At 47.1% G+C, this 26,361-nt stretch overlaps 1 protein-coding gene across 5 annotated transcripts in view; it reads right to left on the reverse strand.

The window, feature by feature from the left end:
- The window catches only part of LOC122880135 (diacylglycerol kinase theta), a 39,912-nt gene that overhangs the window by 8,367 nt on the left and 5,184 nt on the right, over positions 1-26,361 (reverse strand). Inside the window, exons 2-18 of one of the 5 annotated variants that reach the window (XM_044204944.1) lie at positions 23,368-23,447; positions 21,647-21,746; positions 19,895-20,000; positions 17,446-17,572; positions 16,372-16,525; positions 15,537-15,605; positions 15,155-15,255; positions 14,266-14,468; positions 14,049-14,139; positions 8,548-8,602; positions 7,506-7,567; positions 4,438-4,588; positions 4,234-4,272; positions 2,367-2,482; positions 1,958-2,109; positions 895-1,043; positions 564-742 (exon numbers count right to left, since the gene is read on the reverse strand). In XM_044204944.1, coding sequence (XP_044060879.1) covers positions 564-742; positions 895-1,043; positions 1,958-2,109; positions 2,367-2,482; positions 4,234-4,272; positions 4,438-4,588; positions 7,506-7,567; positions 8,548-8,602; positions 14,049-14,139; positions 14,266-14,468; positions 15,155-15,255; positions 15,537-15,605; positions 16,372-16,525; positions 17,446-17,572; positions 19,895-20,000; positions 21,647-21,746; positions 23,368-23,447 — 1,934 coding nt within the window. Of the gene's footprint in view, positions 1-563; positions 743-894; positions 1,044-1,957; positions 2,110-2,366; positions 2,483-4,233; positions 4,273-4,437; positions 4,589-7,505; positions 7,568-8,547; positions 8,603-13,103; positions 13,159-14,048; positions 14,173-14,265; positions 14,469-15,154; positions 15,256-15,536; positions 15,606-16,371; positions 16,526-17,445; positions 17,573-19,894; positions 20,001-21,646; positions 21,747-23,367; positions 23,448-26,361 lie in introns of all 5 variants that reach the window. The other 4 variants (XM_044204943.1, XM_044204941.1, XM_044204940.1 and 1 more) reach the window with 4 other exon arrangements.

A 26,361-nucleotide genomic window follows, 5' to 3' on the forward strand; every position in this document is an offset into this window, starting at 1 on the left:
TGACCTAATAGTTTCCATGATGGCCCAGTAATCAGTAATCAGGCCTGTTGTTTTCTGGCTGCACCTCCCTCATCACTGTTAAGTACCTGATTAGCATGTGATTGGCTTGACCACGGTGTTAACACACTGTGGTAAACGGTTGGCAAGTTGAATCTCAGACCACCATTTCTGTTCAAAGAGGGGTTTTTCCTCTGCCCCCAGGTAGACTCCTCCCTGAGGGCGGGGCTTATGTAACACAGAGTAGCTTAAATTTCTGAGTTCCCGTCCCATTTTTTCACAACTGAGAATGACTTCCGGATGGGAGCCGAAACGTCTTGACTCTGAAAACAGCGTCCAGACGACTGCGACTGAAAGCTTTTCTGCGACAGAACGCTCCTGGACGAATGAGGGACGACACCGTCATAAGACGCTTCTTTGTTTATTTTATCAGTTTGTCCGGCTGACTCTACCTGAGCTGCAAGCGAACATTAGATGGACATTACGAGGCCCGCTGCTAAGTGTGATTTACAAAAACCTAACGAGGTATTAATGGTTCTGACTGTCCTGCAGGACCTGGACCAGACCTTGGGTGGCTCCAGGAAGCTGTTGTCCTTGCAGTCTTCAGACATGTCCTGGGCGTCCAGCAGGATGGTCCATCGGTCCATCAGAACCTCGTCTGCCTCGTCGACAGAGACCAGGATGTGATGGGGGTCCTCGCCGCTGTAACCTGCTCCCCAACGCAGGATACGAGCCAAGTCGTTACCTGACGGGACGGGACGGGACAGACTTTAGTACCTGTTAACATGTTACTGTTGTAGTAGATATTGAACCTGTCCCCGCAGCAGAGTCCTGCCTGCTCTACAGGACCTCAATAAACTCAGTGATGAGATTCAAATCCAGCAGTGTGGGTCTGACCTGTTCCCAGTGGCACGATGCCGAAGGGCGGCTCTCGACAGACCAGTTTGTGCCGGATGGCCTCCAGTACTCCCAGCACCCAGCCCACCGTCCCGTCGCCCCCGCAGACCAGGACCCGAAACCTGGGAACCTCTCGGAACGTATGGAGGCTGGACCAGAGAAGGACAACAGGGTACAGGAACATCAGAAACATTCTGCTTCGTATCACAGTTAATATGACGTCTGCAGCGTTCGCTACAGACGCGACATCCTGATGATTTATCTATTTATTCTCACAGCCTCACCGGCAGTTCAGCTAAAAAAGGTAAAGTCTGTGCTGAGGAAAGGTCACGCAGTGTGTTTGCATTTCTACGCTCATCTGATTCCTGAAACGTCTTTTATAGAGAAACCTGCTTTCTGCACTGGGTGTAGAGGAATAAAGATTTCACAGCTATATTTCTCCTGGAGAAAGAAAAAATATATATGTATGTGAAAGATTTTAGAGTATCACTGTATGTAGCAGAGAGATCACGATACGTAGAGAGCTGCATCCTCCTATTCAAAATTAATAAATAACAGACCAAAACTGTAACTGACAGTCAGCCATAGTGCCTCCAAAATAAGGTTGGGTGTAGGGGAGTGATCTGATTACTGATCAGCTGCATGTAAGTACAGATTTTACAGTAACCGGGTTATTACAGTGCATGGAAACATCATTTTGACCTGTGACCTCTGGGGAGCAGGGATGTGATCAGTACATTTCATGAAATTTGCCCTAATTATGGATATTTGTTTTAATAATGTATATTCAGTTTTGAATTGATGACTTTTTTTCTCTTCAGGTTGATTTTCACAGAGAAACGAACTGAAACAAACAAAATCAACCTGATTTATATTTAGAGAGCTAAAATATCAAAAAATCACCACTACGATCCATTAAAAGTGTCGAGGCACGAAAACCCCACAGCAGGCCTGGACTGAGATATTCTCCGTGGACAAAATGACACGCGAAAAGTGACAACCGTCCCCCCCTCCTGCAGTGTGACGACAGCGACGGGGCTCAGGGCGTGTTGGCGGCTCTCACCCAGCCAGCGGTCCTCCGTTGGAAATGTCGAAGACCTGGTGAGGGTTCAGCAGTTTCCGGAAGCTGTAGAGAAGCTCTCTGCCCTTCAGACCGCCGCTCTTTGGGTTGACAAACACCAGCAGGGGACAGGCGTCTTGTCCCAGCTCGTTGGGCTGAGAGACGATAGCAACAGTCAGTCAACAGAAAGTCAGAGCGCCGTGCGGTCGGGTACAAACCGGTCTACTGTCACATGGCAGCACCATACACGTCACATTTCAGTAATCGTTTAATTCCCCTCATCACTTCATGCTGCGCAGCAGGCGAGTGGCCCGCACAAAACATCATTTAGTATTAACAGCAGCGATATTTAGTCACTTTTCTGGTGCGAACACACAGCAGAGCGAGACAGACATCAGTAACTGATGGTTACCACGATCTCTGGGATGACGAGTGAAGTGAGCGTCTTGTCGCCGACAGTCGTGTCTTTGGCCAACATGTAGATCCTCTCCGCTTCAGAGAAACACGAGATCTGCAACGTCACCGCACCTGACACACACACACACACACACACACAACTATGATCACTTCTACATTTGGACGGTGTATTCGGTGCACTACGATAAGCCCGACTGTTTACAGGGGACGGTCCCACATATTTGCCGACTCGCTATATGAACAGTTTTATTTCTTTTTAATGACATTTCCCCCTTTGGACTATTTAGCAAGAGCTAAAGTACTAAAGTACTGTACTTAAGTACATATTTCATGCCAATTCTACTCTGCTACATCTACTTTTTACTCCACCACATTTATCTGACAGCTTTAGTTTAGATTTTTACACACAAAACATATGAAGAGTTTATAAAATCTGATGTATTGTTATAAAATAAACTCCCCAACAGTTTATACAAGTTCAGCTGAATCGATTAGTCGATTGACAGAAAATTAATCAGCAGCAGTTTTGATGTTTGGAGTCGTTTCTCCTGTAAATCCCTTCCTGGCTGCAGCTCCTCAGATGTGCAGATCTGCTGCTTTTCCTCTGAACGACTGTAATAACTGTGATGTTTGTTAATAACGTCGAGCTTTGGACTGTCGGTCGGACACGACGACACGGTGAAGGCGTCGCTTTGGGCTCTGGGTCGTCGTGACGGCGTTTCTCACCGTTTTCACAAAGTTTTCCAAACCGATCGATCGATCGATGGATCGACGGAGAAAAGAATCGGCAGATGGATCCAGAATGAAAAGCATCATCAGCTGCAGTCCGATACAAACCGGTTCAACATGAGCTCCAGCTCCACCAGCTGCAGCAGCAACATCCTGCTTTACATTAATGCACGAGGAATAATAACCTGATGATAGAATATATAACAGCACAGCAGCCACAGGGACGCTGCACTGCTTTAATGCTTTAAGGGCTTTTTCCTGTATTTTTAACGTGTTAGTACTTTTAATTATCTGGAGTGGAGTTTGGAGTCATGGAGCGGGCGTCTCCCACCCGCTCCATGACGTGCTGGTTAAACAAAGGAGCGCCTTCAGCGGAAGACTCATCCCCCCACAATGCACCACAGAGCGCCACAGGAAGTCCTTCCTGCCTGTGGCCATCAGACTCTTTAACTCCTCCCTCTAAGTGTCAGTCTGTTTGACCCGAAGTCACTAAACTGGACATTGATCATTAACATCTCTGCAATACTTGAACAATTGTGCAATATTCTGTGTTAATACTCCTGATCAATATTTAGTTTTCCCATGTTAGTTTTTCCTATTTATTGATATTGATATTATATACCTCCATTACTGCTGTGCAATATCTTAATAATCTCAATAAGCTGCACTTAACTCGACAGTACACTCACCACTGCTTATTACTTATATTATTACAGTGTATTATACTGTACTTCATCATCAACCGGTAAACCCACTTGGTACTTCACACTTATTTTATCTTATACTTATACCGACCTGGTACTTCATTTATTTTCTGACCTGTTTTATAGTGTATTATATTGTTTTCTAGCACTTTCTCCTGTGTGCACTGACGTAAAGGCGAGCTGCTGTAACAAAGCGTTTCCCTTCAGGATCAATAAAGTCTTTCTGATTCTGATTCTGATTCTGATCTGGATCTGAATACTTCACGCCCCCAAGCGTCGCAAGTTAGACGCTGCTTTATTTTAAGGGGTTACGAGCCAAACAAGTTGATACACTGAGATGAAGACTTGTAAAGTGGTAAACTGACGTCAGCACGGCACACATCCTTAAAATCTACCCAGCATGGGTGGTTTCCGTGACAACCGCCTCACCTTGACTGGCATAGACGTGGCTGATGGTGACCAGGTGACCTGCAGAGACAGAAAGAGAGAGAGAGAGAGAGTCGAGCTACTTCCAGGTTCGACTGACAGAAGCAAGACATCAGACTGCAGCGATGAAGGTTTGTGTTATGAGCTGCACAACTCAGTGCTCAGGTAAATTTGGCTCAGGTGACGTTTGCACTGGCTCAAACTCACTCTTGACGGTCAGGTGTTCCTGGATCAGCTGGGTGTACTCCTCTTTGGTCAGCAGGGGGGGCAGTCCTCCGATCAGCAGGCTGACCTGCACCGCTCGGTTCCTGTTCTCCACGATGTAAAACCGAGTCTGGTTCATGTGACGCAGAGACACCTGGGAAAAGCAGAATCACGTTTATTTCACCTGTAAAACACGTTTTCAGTGAGAGAGTTTAAAGGCTGGACTCAAATAAATAACAATAAAAAATAAGGTCAGACAAACCAAGTACCTCATTACAAACACAAGAAATACGATGACCTGCGTTGCGGCCGTAACCTTAGAGTTTCCCCGTTGGCTGTCTGTCTCTCTGTGTTGTGGGCGTGGCTCTCCCTCTCTGACTCATCACCCAACACACCTGCTCCAAGCCGCACACCTGCACCTCATCCGCTAATCGAGCGCCGCAGCGCGTCAGCCCTGGTCGTCCTGCCGCTCATCGCCCGATCGCTGTTTTCAGCCCACGTGGCAGCTCACGTCTGCGGCACTGTCTGCCTGCAACTGCTAATCTTGCTCAGGGTCACCTGTCTGTCTGCCCGTCTGTCTGCCTCGCCCAGCAACACTGCCCGTCTGTCTGCCTGCCCGTCTGTCTGTCTCACCCAGCAACACTGCCCGTCTGTCTGCCTGCCCGTCTGTCTGTCTCACCCAGCAACACTGCCCGTCTGCCTGTCTGCCCGTCTGTCTGCCTGTCTCGCCCAGCTACACTGCCTGTCTGTCTGCCCGTCTGTCTGTCCGTCTGCCCGTCTGTCTGTCTCACCCAGCAACACTGCCCGTCTGTCTGCCTGCCCGTCTGTCTGCCTGTCTGTCTGCTTGCCCGTCTGCCCGTCTGTCTGCCTGTCTGTCTGTCTGTCTGTCTGTCTGCCCGTCTGTCTGCCTCACCCAGCAACACTGCCTGCCTGTCTGTCTGTCTGTCTGCCCGTCTGTCTGTCTCGCCCAGCAACACTGCCTGTCTGTCTGTCTGACCGTCTGTCTGTCTGTCTGTCTGTCTGCCTGTCTGCCCGTCTGTCTGTCTGTCTGTCTGTCTGTCTGTCTGCCTGTCTGTCTGTCTGTCTGTCTGTCTGCCCGTCTGTCTGCCTCACCCAGCAGCACTGCCTGCCTGTCTGTCTGTCTGTCTGCCTCGCCCAGCAACACTGCCCGTCTGTCTGCCTGCCCGTCTGTCTGTCTCACCCAGCAACACTGCCCGTCTGTCTGCCTGCCCGTCTGTCTGTCTCACCCAGCAACACTGCCCGTCTGCCTGTCTGCCCGTCTGCCCGTCTGTCTGTCTCACCCAGCAACACTGCCCGCTGCCTGTCTGCCCGTCTGTCTGCCTGTCTCGCCCAGCAACACTGCCCGTCTGTCTGCCTCGCCCAGCTACACTGCCTGTCTGTCTGCCCGTCTGTCTGTCCGTCTGCCCGTCTGTCTGTCTCACCCAGCAACACTGCCCGTCTGTCTGCCTGCCCGTCTGCCCGTCTGTCTGTCTCACCCAGCAACACTGCCCGTCTGTCTGCCTGCCCGTCTGTCTGCCTGTCTCGCCCAGCAACACTGCCTGTCTGTCTGTCTGTCTGTCTGCCTGTCTGTCTGTCTGTCTGTCTGCCCGTCTGTCTGCCTCACCCAGCAACACTGCCTGCCTGTCTGTCTGTCTGTCTGCCCGTCTGTCTGTCTCGCCCAGCAACACTGCCTGTCTGTCTGTCTGACCGTCTGTCTGTCTGTCTGTCTGTCTGCCTGTCTGCCCGTCTGTCTGTCTGTCTGTCTGTCTGTCTGTCTGTCTGCCTGTCTGTCTGTTCTGTCTGTCTGTCTGTCTGCCTGTCTGCCCGCTGTCTGTCTGTCCTCTGTCCCTGCTGTCTGTTTGTCTGTCCTGCCCGCTGTCTGTGCCTGTCTGTCTGTCTGCCCGTCTGTCTGTCTCGCCCAGCAACACTGCCTGTCTGTCTGTCCGTCTGCCCGTCTGTCTGCCTCGCCCAGCTACACTGCCCGTCTGTCTGCCTGTCCGTCTGTCCGTCTGTCTGCCTGTCTGTCTGTCCGTCTGTCTGCCCGTCTGTTTGCCTGTCTGTCTGCCTCGCTTGATCTCGGCCACATGTACCTCCAGATTTGGCCCCCAGCCGTACCTCGTCCACCCACGGCTCCCGTCTCACCCCTCGGTCTCCGTCCTCTGGCTCTCTTCCCTCAATCCCATCAAAACTCTGAACTGTAGGATAAATCCCTCTGATCTCTAACTCACCTCTCTGTGTCTGAGTCTGCGTTTGAGTCCGCCTTCGTGAATCGTAACAGAACTGTTCTCTCAAATTACTTAATGTGCTTATTTACCTTTTTAACTTTTTTTCTTGACCACTCAATTACTTAATTATTTGCCTCAAATGACTAAACTGTGCTCTATAATTACTTAGTTTGCCCCCCTCCCTTCTCTCGTCGAAGATAACACAACGTTGTATTAACAGCCAAAACCTTAAAGGTCCGGCGTGGAGGATTTAGCGGCCTCTAGTGGTGAAACTGCAGTTTGCAGCCATGTGAACACCGCTCGCCTCGCCCTCCCCTCCCAGGCGTGGAGGAGGGACTAAGAAACTCGCAAAAAACGCGAGCCAGCCAGTCTAGAGCCGGTGTTTGGTTTGTCCGTTCTGGGCTACTGTAGAAACATGGCGGCCTCCGTGGAAGGGGGCCCGCTCCCTCTGTAGATATAAAGGCTGATTCTCAGGTAGATTATTATTTTCAGGTGATTTAAACACTAATGAAAAATAAAACAAACAAATCAAAACAGCAATAGTGAAAAATCTGTACCTAAAAATATATGTTGGGTCAGTTAAATTAAATCATTAAGAATCCGTTTGATTAAAATTGGGTTTTCAGAAGCAGTTTGAAAGAATCTGAGTTTGTCAGACAGGTCGTTCCTCGTTTTAAAGCTCAACATTAAAAACAGCCAACAGGCTCCTCAGCGAGGAGTGCATCCGGGTTGATGAGGCGAGAGGAGCATTGGCAGAATCAAGAGGGTATGGGCATCACTGTATAATTGAATATTAATTGAACGGTCTATATGTTGTGTTGATGCAGCGGTTATGTGTGCTCCTACCTTCCTGATCTCCTGCAGCTTGTCCAGAATCTTCTCCTGAGGAGTCAGCGTCTGTCTCTGTACTGGAGGACAGACGTGGAGAGGTCACGACCCACGAGTTTCACAAAATTAACTAGTTCTTACGAAAGAGATTAGTGGCTACTAAATATTTACAGCCACTGACTGCCAGGTGTAGCTGTTGTGTAGCTAAACTGAACCAACCGACAGAGCTAACGTTAGCATGCTAATGTCTTAGCCGTTTAGAGTAGAACAGGTGATCTGGAGTACGGGCGACAGCTCTGACCTGAAACTTGATAAATGATGTTAAAAATCGTCAGTCTGGAAGATTTTAAATTACATTTCACTAAAATAACACAACACACCTCAAATTATGAAACGTTATGCTAATGACATTTGACTAAAAGAGTAAATTCGTCATTTAGCTTAGCATGATACGTCATTTAGCTTAGCATGATCAGATATTTCCCTTTTATTATAAACTATGAATAGACAGAAATATAACAAAATACCTACATTTCCAAAGATTGATCTTTTAGCCTCTGAAACTGTGATGTTTGGAAGGTATGCTAGCTTGTGATGCTACAGTGACTTCCTGTTTACATAGCTGATCGCTCCTGATTGGACAGCGCTACAGATGTTTCCTAGCAACAGATTTACACGTGACTAAAGTCTTTACTCGCTGAGACAGAAATCCCAGTTTGAACGTGTTCAACGCACAACAGTGAAGCTCAAACATGTCTGCTCGGATGTTCGTGATCAGGGGATTTCACGACTTAATTTAAGGTTTAGATTTACAGATTATGGGATGATTACGGCATTTTGAAGCTTTTTAACGGGATGCTTATCGCGTGATAGGATGTGGCACTTTTTTTATTTTCAGCTCTAATTCCTCTTCATCGTCTGCACCTGCGGCAGGCTCGGTCACTTTTCTTCACACGTTTTGAGCGAGTCACGTTTAAGGGTGATACCGAAAGACGTCAGAGTGTTTTTAAAGGACATTGCTGGTGTTTTTGTGTCCTTTATACTCGATGTTACTGCTCACCTTGCTTGCTGCTCATGCAGACCTCCAGCAGGCTGAAGCTGGACGCGTCTTCCCCCTGAAACAACACGCAGTCATCAGCAGGAGCTCTGACGGGAACTAAAGATTCATTCATTGCCAGCTGCTTGACACTCGCAGCAGTCGCATCTCACATTACAGTGTATTGATTCAGCAGCTCTTTGTCCAACGCACACAGCAGTTTGGTGTTCAGTGTCTTACTAAAGGACACTTTAAGGTACACGAATACAAACACGGACAGAATCAGACGGAGATCCTACATTTTCTATTGAGGAAAGATCTTATTTTGTACACTTGTGCTTCCAAGAACTAGCACACTGTCTACAGACAAGAACTGAGCTGCTTTAAACGGACAGTTGTTTGACTTTCAACAGTTTTACATGAAAATTAAAGTAAAATCTTGAAGCTCTAAAATGCACCTGCAGTGGAACAAAACGCACTTTGAAAATGTCAAAGCCAGTTGAATTTTAGCCAAAGCACATTATATTTTAGTACTCAGGATAATCAGGACGTATTTAAACGTTTAAAAGAAAAAGGAAACTGAAAAAGGAATATTCGATATTGTAATGTCAAATGAATATTGGGCGATGGCAACTTGAAAAGATGAAAATTTAAAATCCTGAAATGTCCATCCATCCATCCATCTTCTTCCGCTTATCCGGGGCCGGGTCGCGGGGCAGCAGTCTAAGCAGGGACTCCCAGACTTCCTTCGCCCCAGACACTTCCTCCAGCTCCTCCGGGGATCGAGGCGTTCCCAGGCCAGCCGAGAGACATAGTCCCTCCAGCGTGTCCTGGGTCTTCCCGGGCCGCCGCCCCGGTGGGACATGCCCAGAACACCTCCCGAGGGAGGCGTCCAGGAGGCATCCGGATCAGATGCCCAAGCCACCTCAGCTGGCTCCTCTCGACGTGGAGGAGCAGCGGCTCTACTCGAGCTCCCCCGTGTGACTGAGCTCCTCACCCTATCTCTAAGGGAGCGCCCAGCCACTCGGCGGAGGAAGCCCATTTCGCCGCTTGTATCCGCGATCTTGTCCTTTCGGTCACTACCCAAAGCTCATGACCATAGGTGAGGGCAGGAGCGTAGATTGACCGGTAAATCGAGAGCTTTGTCTTTCGACTCAGCTCCTTCTTTACCACAACGGTCCGATACAGCGCCCGCATCACTGCAGACGCTGCACCGATCCGCCTGTCAATCTCACGCTCCATCCGTCCCTCACTCGTGAACAAGACCCCGAGATACTTAAACTCCTCCACTTGGGGCAAGGACTCCCCACCCACGCGAAGAGAGCAAACCACCTTTTTCCGGTCAAGAACCATGGCCTCAGATTTGGAAGAGCTGATTCTCATCCCAGCTGCTTCACACTCGGCTGCAAACCGTCCCAGTGCATGCTGCAGGTCCTGGTTTGAAGAAGCCATCAGAACGACATCATCTGCAAACAGCAGAGATGAGATCCTGTGGTTCCCAAACCGGACACCCTCCGCCCCTGACTGCGCCTAGAAATTCTGTCCATATAAATTATGAACAGAACCGGTGACAAAGGGCAGCCCTGGCGGAGTCCAACATGCACCGGGAACAGGTCTGACTTACTGCCGGCAATGCGAACACAGCTCCTGCTCCGGTTATACAGGGACCGGACAGCCCTTAGCAAAGGGCCCCGGACCCCATACTCCCAGAGCACTCCCCACAAAGCGCCCGGGGCACACGGTCGAATGCCTTCTCCAGATCCACAAAGCACATGTGGACTGGTTGGGCAAACTCCCATGAACCCTCGAGCACCCGATGGAGAGTATAGAGCTGGTCCAGTGTTCCACGACCGGGACGAAAACCACTCTGCTCCTCCTGAATCCGAGGTTCGACTATCGGACGAATTCTCCTCTCCAGTACCCTGGAATAGACCTTACCGGGAGGCTGAGAAGTGTGATCCCTCTGTGATTGGAACACACCCTCCGGTCCCCTTCTTATACAGAGGGACCACCACCCCGGTCTGCCAGTCCAGAGGCACTGTCCCAGACCGCCACGCGATGTTGCAGAGACGTGTCAGCCAAGACAGTCCCACAACATCCAGAGACTTAAGATACTCAGGACGGATCTCATCCACCCCGAAGCCTTGCCACCAAGGAGCTTGCCGACAACCTCAGTGACTTCGGCCAGGGTGATGGATGAGTCCGCCTCCGAGTCCCCAGCCTCCGCTTCCTCTTCGGAAGGCGTGACAGCGGGATTGAGGAGATCCTCAAAGTATTCCTTCCACCGTCCGACAACATCCCCAGTCGAGGTCAACAGCTCTCCACCGCGCCGTACAAGGTGTTGGTGAAGCACTGCTTCCCCCTCCTGAGCCGTCGGACGGTTTGCCAGAATTTCTTTGAGGCCGACCCGATAGTCCTCCTCCATGGCCTCTCGAACCTCTCCCAGTCCTGAGTTTTTGCCTCTGTGACCGCGACGGACTGCAGCACGCTTAGCCTGCCGGTACCTGTCAGCTGCCTCGGGAGTCCCACGAGCCAACAAGGCCCGATAGGACTCCTTCTTCAGCCTGACGGCATCCCTTACTTCCGGCGCCCACCACCGTGTTCGGGGATTGCCGCGCGACAGGCACCAGAAACCTTGCGACCACAGCTACGAGCCGCCGCATCGACAATGGAGGTGGAAAACATGGTCCACTCGGACTCAATGTCCCCAACCTCCCGGGATCTGGGAGAAGCTCCCGGAGGTGTGAGTTGTAGACCCTGCTGACAGAGGGGCTCCGCCAGGCGTTCCCAGCAGACCCTCACGATACGCTTGGGCCTGCCAAGTCTGTCCGGCTTCCTCCCCGCCAGCGGATCCAACTCACCACCAGGTGGTGATCGGTTGACAGCTCCGCCCCTCTCTTCACCCGAGTGTCCAAGACACGCGGCCGGAGGTCAGATGATACGACAACAAAGTCGATCATCGACCTCCGGCCTAGGGTGTCCTGGTGCCACGATGCACTGATGGACACCCTTTGTGCTTGAACATGGTGTTAGTTATGGACAAACTGTAACTAGCACAGAAGTCCAACAACTAAACACCGCTCGGGTTCAGATCAGGGGGCCGTTCCTTCCGATTACCCCTCTCCAGGTGTCACTGTCGTTGCCCACGTGGGCGTTGAAGTCCCCAGTAGAACAACGGAGTCCCGGGTGGTGCACTGTCTAGTACCCCTCCCAGGGACTCCAAGAAGGCCTGGTACTCTGCACTGCTGTTCGCCCGTAGGCCGCCACAACAGTGAGAGACCTGTCCCCACCCGGAGGCGGAGGGACGCGACCCTCTCGTTCACTGGGGTAAACTCCAACACGTGGACGGCTGAGCTGTGGGGCTATGAGCAGGCCCACACCAGCCCGCCGCCTCTCCCCGCCCGGCAACGCCAGAGAAATGGAGCGTCCAGCCCTCTCGAGGAGACGGGTTCCAGAGCCCAGGCTGTGCGTGGAGGCGAGGCCGACTATATCTAGCCGGTAACGCTCAACCTCCGCACAAGCTCAGGCTCCTTCCCCAGCAGTGACATCTCCTGCAGCTTGTCCAGAATCTTCCCTGAGAGTCAGCGTCTGTCTCTGTACTGGAGGACAGACGTGGAGAGGTCACGACCCACGAGTTTCACAAAATTAACTAGTTCTTACGAAAGAGATTAGTGGCTACTAAATATTTACAGCCACTGACTGCCAGGTGTAGCTGTTGTGTAGCTAAACTGAACCAACCGACAGAGCTAACGTTAGCATGCTAATGTCTTAGCCGTTTAGAGTAGAACAGGTGATCTGGAGTACGGGCGACAGCTCTGACCTGAAACTTGATAAATGATGTTAAAAATCGTCAGTCTGGAAGATTTTAAATTACATTTCACTAAAATAACACAACACACCTCAAATTATGAAACGTTATGCTAATGACATTTGACTAAAAGAGTAAATTCGTCATTTAGCTTAGCATGATACGTCATTTAGCTTAGCATGATCAGATATTTCCCTTTTATTATAAACTATGAATAGACAGAAATATAACAAAATACCTACATTTCCAAAGATTGATCTTTTAGCCTCTGAAACTGTGATGTTTGGAAGGTATGCTAGCTTGTGATGCTACAGTGACTTCCTGTTTACATAGCTGATCGCTCCTGATTGGACAGCGCTACAGATGTTTCCTAGCAACAGATTTACACGTGACTAAAGTCTTTACTCGCTGAGACAGAAATCCCAGTTTGAACGTGTTCAACGCACAACAGTGAAGCTCAAACATGTCTGCTCGGATGTTCGTGATCAGGGATTTTCACGACTTAATTTAAGGTTTAGATTTACAGATTATGGGATGATTACGGCATTTTGAAGCTTTTTAACGGGATGCTTATCGCGTGATAGGATGTGGCACTTTTTTTTATTTTCAGCTCTAATTCCTCTTCATCGTCTGCACCTGCGGCAGGCTCGGTCACTTTTCTTCACACGTTTTGAGCGAGTCACGTTTAAGGGTGATACCGAAAGACGTCAGAGTGTTTTTAAAGGACATTGCTGGTGTTTTTGTGTCCTTTATACTCGATGTTACTGCTCACCTTGCTTGCTGCTCATGCAGACCTCCAGCAGGCTGAAGCTGGACGCGTCTTCCCCCTGAAACAACACGCAGTCATCAGCAGGAGCTCTGACGGGAACTAAAGATTCATTCATTGCCAGCTGCTTGACACTCGCAGCAGTCGCATCTCACATTACAGTGTATTGATTCAGCAGCTCTTTGTCCAACGCACACAGCAGTTTGGTGTTCAGTGTCTTACTAAAGGACACTTTAAGGTACACGAATACAAACACGGACAGAATCAGACGGAGATCCTACATTTTCTATTGAGGAAAGATCTTATTTTGTACACTTGTGCTTCCAAGAACTAGCACACTGTCTACAGACAAGAACTGAGCTGCTTTAAACGGACAGTTGTTTGACTTTCAACAGTTTTACATGAACATTAAAGTACTCAGGATAATCAGGACGTATTTAAACGTTTAAAAGAAAAAGAAACTGAAAAAGGAATATTCGATATTGTAATGTCAAATGAATATTGGGCGATGGCAACTTGAAAAGATGAAAATTTAAAATCCTGAAATGTAAAATGGAAAAACCTAAAAGATTAAATTACAAGCTGAAATGCAAAAGCTTAAAGGAATAGTTTTGAAAAACATGTTTGTTCACTTTCTTGCTGACAGTTAGATGCTCAGATTGATGTCTGAACCTTAAATATGAAGCTACAGCCAGCAGCTGGTTAGCTTAGCTTAGCATAAAGACTGGAAACAGAGGGAAACAGCTAGCCTGGCTCTGTGCAAAGGTAACAAACTACCAGCAATATCTCGATTGTTTCATCTTTACAAAAGCCAAAAGTTGTGGTTTAACAGGGTTGTTGTGTGTCGGACGATGTCTTGGCCGAGCAGTGATTCTCTGGAGTCAGCGTGAGGTTTACGCTTTGGTTTCTGCACTGATTAAAAATCTCTGGAGGATAATCTGACCCGGTTACCTGTCTGCCGAGCTGACTGAGGACCTCAGTGAGGACCGAAGCTGCCGTGCTGTTCTTAGAGACGGGGACGGAGATGAAAGCTGCACCCGACCTGAAACGCACAGCAGGTAGGAGCATTGACAAACTGGAAAAACACCAGTACGTTCGAGCAAAATTAAGGGATTGTTTACTGGTAAAAAGACAGTTCATTGAAAGCTTTGAATGTAGTTTGCCTCACCTGGGCCAGCCTGTGTACACCTTGATGACCTCAGCGTCTCGGGGTTTGGCCCTCAGGTGCCAGGCGTCACCTCCGTCCTTCAGAGAGCTACCGCTGTTACGGTTGAGGATGTCGTCGCTGTGGAGACGCTGCATGCCGCCGATCTCATGCAGCTCGTAGTCCTGAGGGTCATCGGGGAGGTAGAAGGCCCTCAGAGCTGCCTCCTGCAGGACAACACGGGTACTGCAGCGTTAGGCCAAGACTTTATACTGAGCAACAAGTGAGAAGAGATCGCAATATCTCATGTGGCAGAAGCAGTTGTGGTAACAGCTCTAGTAGTAGTAGAAGAAGTGAAAGTAGCAGTAGCGGTGGTAGTAGTAGTAAGAGTAGCAGTGGTGGAGAGGGCACAGGTTTGGATTCAGAAGGGGGACACAATGAAGGCTGCAGTTCTTCAACCAGACACACAAAAAAAACATTTCTTTACATAAATTAACCTGGAAAATAACACCTTTATAATGTAAAGGGTTAGAAATGTGGGCTAAAAGTCAGTATTCGTATGCACTAACTCTGAGAACAATATTTACTTTCATATCAAATATGAAACTAAATTCACAGAGATTGAAATTTTCCTGAGAGGCAAAATTCAGGGCTGAATAAGTCTCACCAGGGCTCACAAAGCTTAATATTGAGATTAAATACATATAATATGGAATATTTTATTGACACCAGTCTGCGCTTTAAACTAGCTGCATTTTATTACTTAAAAACAGCTTTTACAAAGTTATAAGATATATATATATATATATATATATATATATATATATATATATATATATATATCTGCTGGTGGTAGTAACATTAGCAGTAGCAGTGTGTGTGCAGTGTTTTAGGGAAGGGGCTGAGCGCTCACCACCACTTCCTCATTCCTCGTGGCTCGAATGATGGAGACCAATCGGAAGTAGCCGCGCTTGACTGCATCATCGCCATCAAACACCTTAAGGAACTGCTTCCCTGTGGGTCAGAACACACACACACACACACACACATATTGCCTCACACATATTTTCTAACTTCCTCCATTCTGAAATGTTCAAATGCAAGACTCCATGTTTTTTATTCAACGTGTCTGCTGCATCATTTTACACACATTTCCCCCAAATTCAGCCAGATTTGTTGGGATCGCTACTAAAGATTCAAAATAAAGTTCTGTGAGCGTAAACAGAATTAAAACAGCTTGTAATAAAGAAGCATCCAGTGGGTTTGATGGAGCCGGACTGGACGTGTGAACCGACCTGACTCTGGAGCAGCCGGCTGACCGTCTTTAGACACAGCAACGGACGGCTCAACGTCATCGGAGTTATCTGATAGAAACATGGAGGGAGACGCTCAGAGGCTGGACTCGTCGGTGTCAATGATCACAAACACAGAAAATAAATGTCTGTTAGGTGTTTTTGTTCACAGCTGTAGCTTTAACCACCTTAACTGAATATAACCGACGTGTTGTGTGTGTGTGTGTGTGTGACGGTTTATGTTGTTTGTGTTGCACTTATAACTGTTTTCGTGCGGCTTTCTAGGTCTGGTCTTGTGTGAAAAAGAGGTTTTAGTCTTAGTGAGACTCATACAACCACGTCCTGGTTTCAACCTGATGTCCTATGAACTTAGTTTCACTTGTTAAATTCCTGAAAACGGTGTCTTTTCTGAGTGCACTGCACTGTGTTGTGAAACAGTTGCTTTCACTTTCTGGTATTTTATCTCACTGTGCAGTTTTGCTTTTGTTTAATCAACGAGTCCTTTCTGCACATTCGTTTTCTGCCATCCAAACCTTTAAATCTGAGCCGATGAAACTCGCGGGGGACTTTGTTTTGCACAGATACCAAACATGGTGCAGGTCTGTTAACAAACAGCCTTTATTATTCACATCACGATAACGTGAAAAACCTCATTTTTAGTTTCACAGCTCAGACGAGCAGAGCCAAGCTGTCAGGAAACCGAGCCGAGCGTTCACACGCAATTTGTGTCAGCAGCATCACAGAGGATGTGGTTTGGTGTGTGTGTGTGTGTGTGTGTGTGTGTGTGTGTGTGTGTGTGTGTGTGTGTGTGTGTGTGTGTGTGTGTGTGCGTGCGTACCCAGGTCTTGCGTGCAGGTCTCTGCGATGCGGTAGCAGTGCATCTTGCTGAAGTTTCTGGAGTCGAGGCGGACGCAGGCCGGATGCAGCAGCATGGAGCGCAGACGTCCCAGAGTGCACTCTGGCGGCACGCTGAGGTAACACGCCGCATGGCTCTGCGGAGACGACAGACAGGACGCAGAGACGTCAAACAACACACGGAGGACAGAGCCGATCGATGATCAATGATTTAGAGAGTAATCTGGGTGTTTCGTGTGGCTTTAATGTAGCAGATGTTTTTCTCTTTCGGATTTTCTTTATGTTCAGTTGCGAGCTCGGCCGGATTAACCAGCTTCGTGGCCCTTGGCAAAACATTTGGGCCCCTGTCACCTCCAAGTGGTTTAGACGGCAGCACTGACACCCTGAAACCAGCCAGGACTCCTCTCCTGGATACTAACCTGGCCCAGGTTTCCCAGGTTAAAGTTTCACACAACTTTATTAAGAACACACACACCATGTGAGCACAATATAAACTGCAATAATAAAGTTAGAACCAGTTTTTGACACAGGGCCCCTCTAAAAGACCCAAGCAAGGGTGTAGGTTTGGTTTTAGATGTGTGTTTGGGGGGTGGGGGTCTTCCTGCAGTCTTCTTCTCAGGTGCTGCATAAGGCCCCAACAACAAACAAGCTCCAGCAACAAGACAGAGCAGACTGTGTTTAGCCTGAGAGGCAAAACCCAGGACGAAGAGAGCTAGCCGAGCAGTCGCTGCACCGCTCACTGCCGCTCGTGGAGCCCACTCACACGAGCTCATCAGCCGTTTTATCACCTCTCGTCTCATCTGCGGTGAACAGACGAGCAGGGGAAACTGAAACTGTAAAAGTGAGGGGGACGTGTCCCCCCACCCCCGCTGGAAATTAAGCCCTTGGCCACAGGATTACGTAATAATGCAGAGATAATTTAGATAATTTGCAAATAAATTATCGCAAACACACTGTGAACTTGGGACATGTGGGGCCCCCGGGGGTCTGGTGACCCCTCCTTGACTGTGAGACGACATTAGCGGGGGTTGGGTGATGTGGCTCAGCTGGTTCTTACCGTGATGCCGCACCACTCACACCTCATTCCAGCCAGGACGTCAGACGAACCGCAGGAACGCCGGCACACCTCGCACCTCGCCGCTGACGCCAGGTTGCCCTCCCTCCAGTGGTGGTGAAAACGTATCCTGCGGCGACAGGAAGTAGATCCTGGGTTAGAGGCGCCGTTGTCGCTGCTGCAGTGAATGAGGTTATTAGAGCACTGATACAAATTTCATTTCTTATTTAAAGTGTTTATATCTCCGTCTCAAGGCACCGGGTCGCTGATGTGTACTGTTATTCTGCGTTCATAGACATTTAGTTCAGTTCATTTAAAATAAAAAAGCCTAAGTCAGAGAGCTTCTTCTCCCGTCTGTAACGCCACTTCAATATTTGTTGGAGACAAATAGTCTGACTCCGTCCCACACACACCGTCCTGCTGCCCCAAACACTCACTACAGCACCACATGTGGATTCATCCGCCGCTGGAAATAGTCCCCAACAGATGCTCTGTTTCCTCCTGTGTGTCTGTGAGCAGCTGAAATCACTGAGCCTTTTTAAACAGGAAACTAAATATTTAAAGATTTACGTCGCCAGTTCAATATGTTCTGACTGGGTGTATTGGCTGGATTTGGATGACTGCTTCCTGTCAGCTGAGATCCAGTCGGAACCAGTCTGAGATGTTTCTGCTGCTGGTTTCCTGTCAGTCATCTGGTGATGAACTGGTTTTCAGTCTGACCGCCATCGTCAGCTCTATAGGAGCCCTCAGCATCATGCTATTGATTCTAATCAATGGCTGTAACCTATCAGTCAGCTCAGGTTGACACACACACACACACACACACACACACACACACACACACACACACACAGCAGACCTCTTCATTTACTGTTCACTTAGTGTCTCACAGGAAGTCTTTGATTAGACTAAGACTAAGAGTGTGTGACAGCAGCAGGTGTCAGGTGATCGGTCAGACTAAACTCTGATCAATAACACTCAATCGCATTAGTCATTAAACTAACACCAAATACACACACACACACACACACACTCCCTGTGAGATCGTCAAGTGTTCCTCAGGGGCGGGATACTGCGTGAGGTGAAAGGGGCAGGTGCACGCAGGTGTTCTGACGACAACAGGAAGTTAGTTACTGTAGTTTGGCTGCTGGTTTGACCGTTCACCAACACGGCCAGCAGGCGGAGCTGCAGCAGGTGGAGCTGCAGCAGGCAAAGCTGCAGCAGGCGGAGCTGCAGCAGGCAGCAGGTGAAGCTGCATCAGGTGAAGCTGCATCAGGCAGCAGGTGAAGCTGCATCAGGTGGAGCTGCATCAGGTGGAGCTGCAGCAGGTGAAGCTGCAGCAGGCGGAGCTGCAGCAGGCGGAGCTACAGCAGGTATCAGGTGGAGCTGCAGCAGGCGAAGCTGCATCAGGTGGAGCTGCAGCTGCATCAGGTGAAGCTGCAGCAGGCGGAGCTGCAGCAGGTGAAGCTGCAGCAGGCGGAGCTGCAGCAGGCAGCAGGTGGAGCTGCAGCAGGTGGAGCTGCAGCATCAGGTGAAGCTGCAGCAGGTGAAGCTGCAGCAGGCGGAGCTGCAGCAGGTGAAGCTGCAGCAGGTGAGCTGCAGCAGGCGGAGCTGCAGCAGGTATCAGGTGGAGCTGCAGCAGGTGAAGCTGCACCAGGTGGAGCTGCAGCAGGTGAAGCGGCAGCAGGCGGAGCTGCAGCAGGTGAAGCTGCACCAGCTCCACCTGCTGCAGCTCCACCTGATGCCTGCTCCACCACATGCTGGGTTTTGCTGTGACTCACCGCGGCCTCAGTGTAAAGACGTGCTAGCTAACAGCAGCATGTGACCTGAGACTAAGCGTGCTGAGGTGGAGGAGTCCAGCTCGGCTGAGGCCTTTCAACAGGACTGGACTATGTTTCAGTCTGAATTTATTGTTGTTTTGTCGAAATTCAACATTTTTTTAAGGTTATTTTTTAGTCCGAAAGTAACGCTGATGACAGCTGCCAGTCACGTAAACTGTACGTGCAGCTGCGGTTTACAGGAGCCGAGAAAGCCTTCGCACGCCGGCCTGAGCTCTCGGAGCCGACTGATCAGACATCAGATTCTGCTTCGTTCAGTCTGTCTTTACCTGCTGGTGGCTAACGCTAGCTACCAGCTCTGTCCTCTGTCCTCGGTCCACAGCTTGAAAAATAATAATAATTTTTAAAACACGGAGCCGTATCACCCAGATCTAACTGATACGGAGTCGAAAGTAAAGATGGTAACAGCGAGCGTTGCTGCGGGGGAGGGCGGCATCTGCAGAAAGTGTTCACAGGTTCGAGGACAGAAGCTCAACGCTGAAGCAGTTTGGTGAGTTTGTGGAAAAAGACGCGCGACATGACTGATGAGCTGACATTTTAGTGAATCCGCAGCGTGAGCTGTGTGTTTCCGGCCGCCAGCTTTTATTAGAGAATTTACGGTAACCGATGGTGACGGCTGAAGAGTGATACCGACCTGCTCCAGGGTCCCGTCCAGGTGACTGCTGCGGCAGTCTGCGCAGCTGAAGGCAGCGCAGTCAGCGTGGACGTGCAGCTCACACACTGAACACACACACACACACACACACACACACACACACGTGTCAGTGACGTGTAATCCTGGTCACAGCAGGTCATGTCAGGAATGTGAGGTCAAAGGTCACGGGTTTGGTCACAGTTCACAACAGGAAGTTTAAAGTCTGTACTTCACTGTTTTTTTTGGTTATTTTAGACGTTTCAGCATCTGATTATAGATCAAACTTGACTGATACTGTTTTCTCTGCATATTATTGATCGATCGATTGGTTTCTCTACTGCACTTTTATTTCCTTTGTAACTTACTACTGCACTCCAGCTGCATGTCTGCGCTATTCTAGTAATATATTTTTATTTCATTTTATCAGATTTGATCAATCTTAATTGATTTTATTCCATTTTTTATTGTTTTTGAATGTTATTCTAATGCTTTTCTTTGACTGTGTTTGAGATTTATCAATACAGCTGCCTTGCCTATTATTAGTTTATTTAGATTTTCTTTATTGTGATTATTATATTATATTATATTACATATATATATTAATATTTTCTACCCTCTTCACTTTCACAATAATAAACGTTTACAGCTTCAAGGGGTATTTTTTTCCATAACATTATCACTGCACATCTGAACCCAGCGATGTTTGTTAATAACTTGAAGGGATTAATAAAGTTTTGGGAATAACTCTGCTGCTGGACCGAGTCTGTCTGCAGGTCCGGCTCTGATCTTCACGCCATCACTTCTCTGTTTCCTGTGAATTATCTCAGACCGGCAAACGCAGCAGCACCTCGCTGCGCATGTTCCCATTCAAATGCTGTGCAAACTATATGCAAACTGTGATGAAAATGATAATAAATGCAAATTGCTGCTATTGTTACTCTGAGAAGGCAGCAACAAAATGACATCCAGTAATCAAAGAAGGGTTCGTAGCTCTTTAGACATGCACACAGTTTTATTTGTACAGGTTTTGACAGAATATAGAAGTTCGTTTTTAGTCTTAGTTCAGTTTCTAGTTAAGATTTTAGTTATTTCTGTTTTTATTCATCTGTTTCTTCTTGTTCTTGTTGTTCGCTGTCTATCTTACATTTATGTAACTGTCTTGAATTAATTAGCTTCCTCTGTTCACACGTTACAGTATGCAGTGGTTTTTATTTTGCTGCCATTTTTCTTCACAGGTAGACGGTAAAAACGGTGTTTCCAATTAAAACGACGCGTTTTTATGAATCCGATCTTGTTATATTTAGCTGTGTTTCACCTTCCCACAGCTCTTTCACATGGATGACGAGTCTGAAATTTGAACATCTACAATTCAATTAACATTGGGCAAACTCCATCTGCTAACAAAGATCATGTGATATGATCAAAAGCTCCGGGAACAGCTACTAAATGGAGTTGAGATTGTTCTGTAAACGACAGCAAACAACTATCTTTCTATTTTCTTGACATTTCAACATGCTCATAAAATAAAAACGGAAACGTGATAAATTCACTTACAACGATTCAGTTATTTCTGCATAATCAATTATTTCCATAAACTTAGTGTTTTATTTTGTATTTCACTCTGTTCAACTAGTTTTACATGAAGTCTGGTGTGACCAGTGTACAGTAGTGTATATTTATAGATAACGTACTTCACATCAGATGGTTTAACTAGTGATGGGACTGGTCTGACCTTCACAGCGCAGCGCCGTGTTTCCCTCCGTTTGCTTCCTGCAGACGCAACAGAAACGTTTCTTCTGACCCGCCGGGCCGAAGCAGTGAGCCACCGGGACCTGCAGGGGGCAGCGACGACACCCTGTTAACACAACTGAAGCAAATGTTAAGAAAAAGCACGCCGCGCCGTTCGCCCCGCGGCCGTGAACGCTCACTAGGGGGCGGCACTGAAGCGTTTTACCGCAACAAAATAAAAACGTCAACGCAGAGACGTGCAACTGTAAACGCGACGACGCGGCATGTTAAAACCAACGACGGCCGCAGCCATTCGGGAGCTGTAACCATGACAACTCGATCAGTTCTCCGACCGTCACAAAACCACCACGAGTGCCGCAGAGAACAGCGCTCGCTCTGCACAAAGTCTAGCGGCTCCACAGAGGATTAGCCGGCCCCCGAATGGGACAACAACACGAGCCATTACTAAAACAACACGACGTGTTATATAACAGCACGACGTGTTAACATCAAGCGCTGGGTGACGGGGGCCCCGGGGGCCCGGGGGCCCCTGAACCCTGCCTGGGCCTGCAGCTGCTTTTCACCAAAACACATCAGAATATAAAGACAGCATGAAGGAGTCCCGCTGGTGGACGAACTCGTGCCCCCAAATAAAACGACGACTGGCCTGTACAAATACTACGTATGGTTAACAAGTGTCTCCTTTATTTTTAAACAGGGCTGGTTAAACATCACCAAACCCTGATGACTTAACTACACAAAACCTGTTTTTCTACTGTTTCACCGTGACGGCTTTCCAGAGTTGGTGTCTGATAAAACCTTCAAACTCTCGAACCTGATGCTCAAACTGGACTTCCTGGTTTATATTTCATCATCTCACCTGGAGCGACACGGCCACGCCACCTCAGCCCTTTGTGTTGTTTTTATTAAACGCAGTACTGGTTTCAGTCTGAATGCCCGGTAACAATCAGGTGCGTTTGTCTGACGGCTTCAGTCACTTCACAGATCACAGTGTTTCATCCCCTTCCTGTCCGGTGGAAACCTCGTATCTCCAGGTGTTTGTGACGAGCTGAAGGATGAAGAGTTTCCTTCATGTGCTGAGGAAACTCTCCTCCTCCTGAAGCTGAATAAACTCTTTAACCCCCCCTCGGATCAGCTGGAAAACGCATCGTCGCAGAGCTGAAAACAGGCTGTTTCTCTGATACGTGGTTCTCGCAGGACGGCGACGCTGCAGACACCTGATGATCTTATGGACCATGATGCATTGCTGCAGGTTAAACTACCCAACAGTATATAAAGCAGTTAAAATGAGCTCGACCTGAAACATCTGCAGCAGTAAAATGCAACACACACATTAATGCAGCAGGAATATGAATCCAGAAACATCAGATATAATAAACACTGACAGGAAGCGTTTTACTGATAATACTCACATACTTTTACTAAAGTAAGGTTTGAATGACTTTAACTTGTAGCGGAGTATTTTCACAGGGTGGTGTTTGTACTTTTACTGAAGTAAAGCGTCTGAATACTTCTTCCGCCGCTGCTTAAATAACGTGGTTGATGATGTTCCCAGAGAACAGGTAAGCAAAAAAAAAACCACCAGTCCTCCTCTGTTACCGCTTGTTCATGTTTATGGCTGGTTTACCGATCGGTGCAGCAGTTAGTGATCAGCGCTGTGCTGATCAATAAACATCATGTCGGCAGCGGCTGTTCGTTACTCACCCGGACCAAAGATGGAGTCATGCAGGAACAAACTGAACGCAGCGTCTTCAGGCATTTCTCATGACACATGAAGTTACACACTGCGGAGGAGACAGAGAGGACAGTCAGAGACCTCTGAGCAAGGCACCGACGCTGTCGGGCGGAGGTTCAATTCCCCGCAGAGCCACAATACTACTGACCTCCGGCTTTCCTTTAGGCCCAGAGAGGAGAACATCCATTTACTGCGTTTGGTTTACAAAGCAAATGAAATCAGCATTCACCTCATTTTCACATCATCATCACCTTCGGCTGAAGATAACAAAGCATCGCTTTTACTGAAATATACAACGAATAATCAGAGGAATAAAAAACGCGACACTAAAACAGACGAATAATAATTTAAAACTGAATCTATGGTGGACGAATAAAATAATTAGGCCGTGGAGAAAGAACAGAAAATCTTTTGTTGGAGACATTTTGGACAAAAGACATGATTATTTGTGAGTAAGTGCTCTGAAATGTATGAAAATATGAATATAGGACAAAATGGTGAGAAATTACAGGGACAAGTGAATGTATGTAACAAATGAAATAATTCATTTAACCAGGTAAAAGTGTCATTGAGATTAAAATCTATTTTTCAGCAATAAATACAATAAACGCTAAAAACATGCGGAAGAAGCATAAACACTTAAGAGTTCGCAAACTATCTAAAATACTGTACTTTGTGTTTAGTGCTAATTAGCAAATGTTAGCATGCTAACACACTAAACTAAGATGGTGAACATGGTAAACTTTAAAACTGCTAAACATCAAACAAAATAATTAAATATTTATTACTTAGTCTGCAAAATGAGTTTCCTCTTATCTAGGTAGCATTTTTCTGTTTATTTACTCTGTTTTCACCAAATTGGTCGACATATTGCGTGGCTCACTTTTCGCTAACTGAAGAACATATTTAGTAATTATGCAATTGTATTTGGGGTTTTTTATACAGATAAAGTATTAAAACATAGAAAAGCATGACAGCTGTATCGTTATTGGCAATAAGAGGTAAAGTAATTTAACTTATTCTGACATTACCAAGCTAACTACATTTAGCTGACTCATTGTAAAGCAGGTAGAAACACTGGAGAAGCCCGGTGTAACAACGTTCCACTACAATCTGTTTATATTGTTTAATACACCTTATTATTTTTGTTTTGGTTTATATAATCGCATAGCGCACAGCGATTGTTTGGTTCTTAGCAGTGGTTACAAACAGCCCCGTGGAAAGCTAATGTTAGCTAGTGAGTGAACAACAGCTAGCTGACATTAGCTAGCTAACCTTAGTTTTCTTGGTAGCTGATTCTGCCTTTAAATGCAACATGTGAGGTTATATTTTCAGCGTGATTAGTCGAGTAAATGATATACTCGGTGTTCAAGTGACTATACAGAAGTAGCTTTGCTCCAATTTTAAAAATGGCTAACAAGTTTGCGGTTTCTGCATTTCAGTGTCAGGCGAGAAACAATTAAATAAGTAATGAGTAATCCTGCGCAACAACAAAACAGCATTTTTTAACAAACTTCCGGGACCTCTGGCATTTTTAAAAACTCATGAACTGTAAACTTTAAGAACATTTCCACCTACAAAGTTGTAAATACTTCATCAGAATGGCGTTCAAATGGACTCTTCTTGTGAATTTGGTAAAGATGGAGGCACAGTAGCAAGCATTAAAAAGGTACAGGACAGTTTAGCTGAAGCTGTTTTGTTCGTATATGATGTTGAATAATGGGCAACATGAGGCAATTTACATTTGCCTACCTTTAGAGATTTTGTCGTACCATTTAAGTATATGTACAAGTATGAAGTAATGTGATGTCAGTTATTTAATTCGCTGAATTAGCCAAAAACAAGACATTTCAAATGTGTTATTTTATCCATAAACAGTTTATTAAATGATTCAATTAATTAACTACATCAGGATATGTATTGATATTGAAATATAAGATTACATGTTCCGCGTTTAGAGGATTTTATCCATACTGCCCACTCCTAATAAATGAATGTATGATGAATTAACTTTACAGTTTTCAAAGCGATCTTCTGTTGTAGAATGTAACCACATAGGCCCCTCTTGCTCTTCTTCTATTGTACTGCATTGTGAATGCAGAGCTGGGGCAGCAGGCTGAGGGCAGCAGGCTGAGGGCAGCAGGCTGAGGGCAGCGGGCGCCAACAGACTCAACAAACTGACCCGTAAGGCCGGTGGCATTGTGGGGGTGGAGCTGGACTCTCTGGCGGTGGTGTCAGAGAGGAGGATGCTGGGTAAACTACACGCCATCTTGGACAGCGTCTCCCACCCGCTCCATGACGTGCTGGTCAAACAAAGGAGCACCTTCAGCGGAAGACTCATCCCCCCACAATGCACCACAGAGCGCCACAGGAAGTCATTCCTGCCTGTGGCCATCAGACTCTTTAACTCCTCCCTCTAAGTGTCAGTCTGTATGACCCGAAGTCACTAAACTGGACATTGATCATCAACATCTCTGCCATACTTGACATAAGTGTGCAATATTCTGTGTTAATACTCCCGTACAATATTTAGTTTTCCTATTTATGGATATTGATATTATTTACCTCCATTACTGCTGTGCAATATCTTAATAATCTCAATAAGCTGCACTTAACTCGACAGTACATGCACCACTGCTTATTACTTATATTATTACATTGTATTATTATACTGTATTATCATCATCAACCGGTAAACCCACTTGGTACTTCACACTTATTTTATCTTATACTTATACCCACCTGGCACTTCATTTATTTTCTGACCTGTTTTATAGTTTTTTATAGTGTATTATATTATATTTTTTTGCTAGTTCTTTCTCCTGTGTGCACTGACGTAAAGGCGAGCTGCTGTAACAAAGAGTTTCCCTACGGGGATCAATAAAGTATTTCTGATTCTGATTCTGATGAAGACATGTTATTGAGAGCTGATGTGTCATTAAGCGATCCTGCAGGAAGAATGG

This window comes from Siniperca chuatsi, linkage group LG8 (genome assembly GCF_020085105.1).
Source record: "Siniperca chuatsi isolate FFG_IHB_CAS linkage group LG8, ASM2008510v1, whole genome shotgun sequence".
NCBI lineage: Eukaryota > Metazoa > Chordata > Actinopteri > Centrarchiformes > Sinipercidae > Siniperca > Siniperca chuatsi.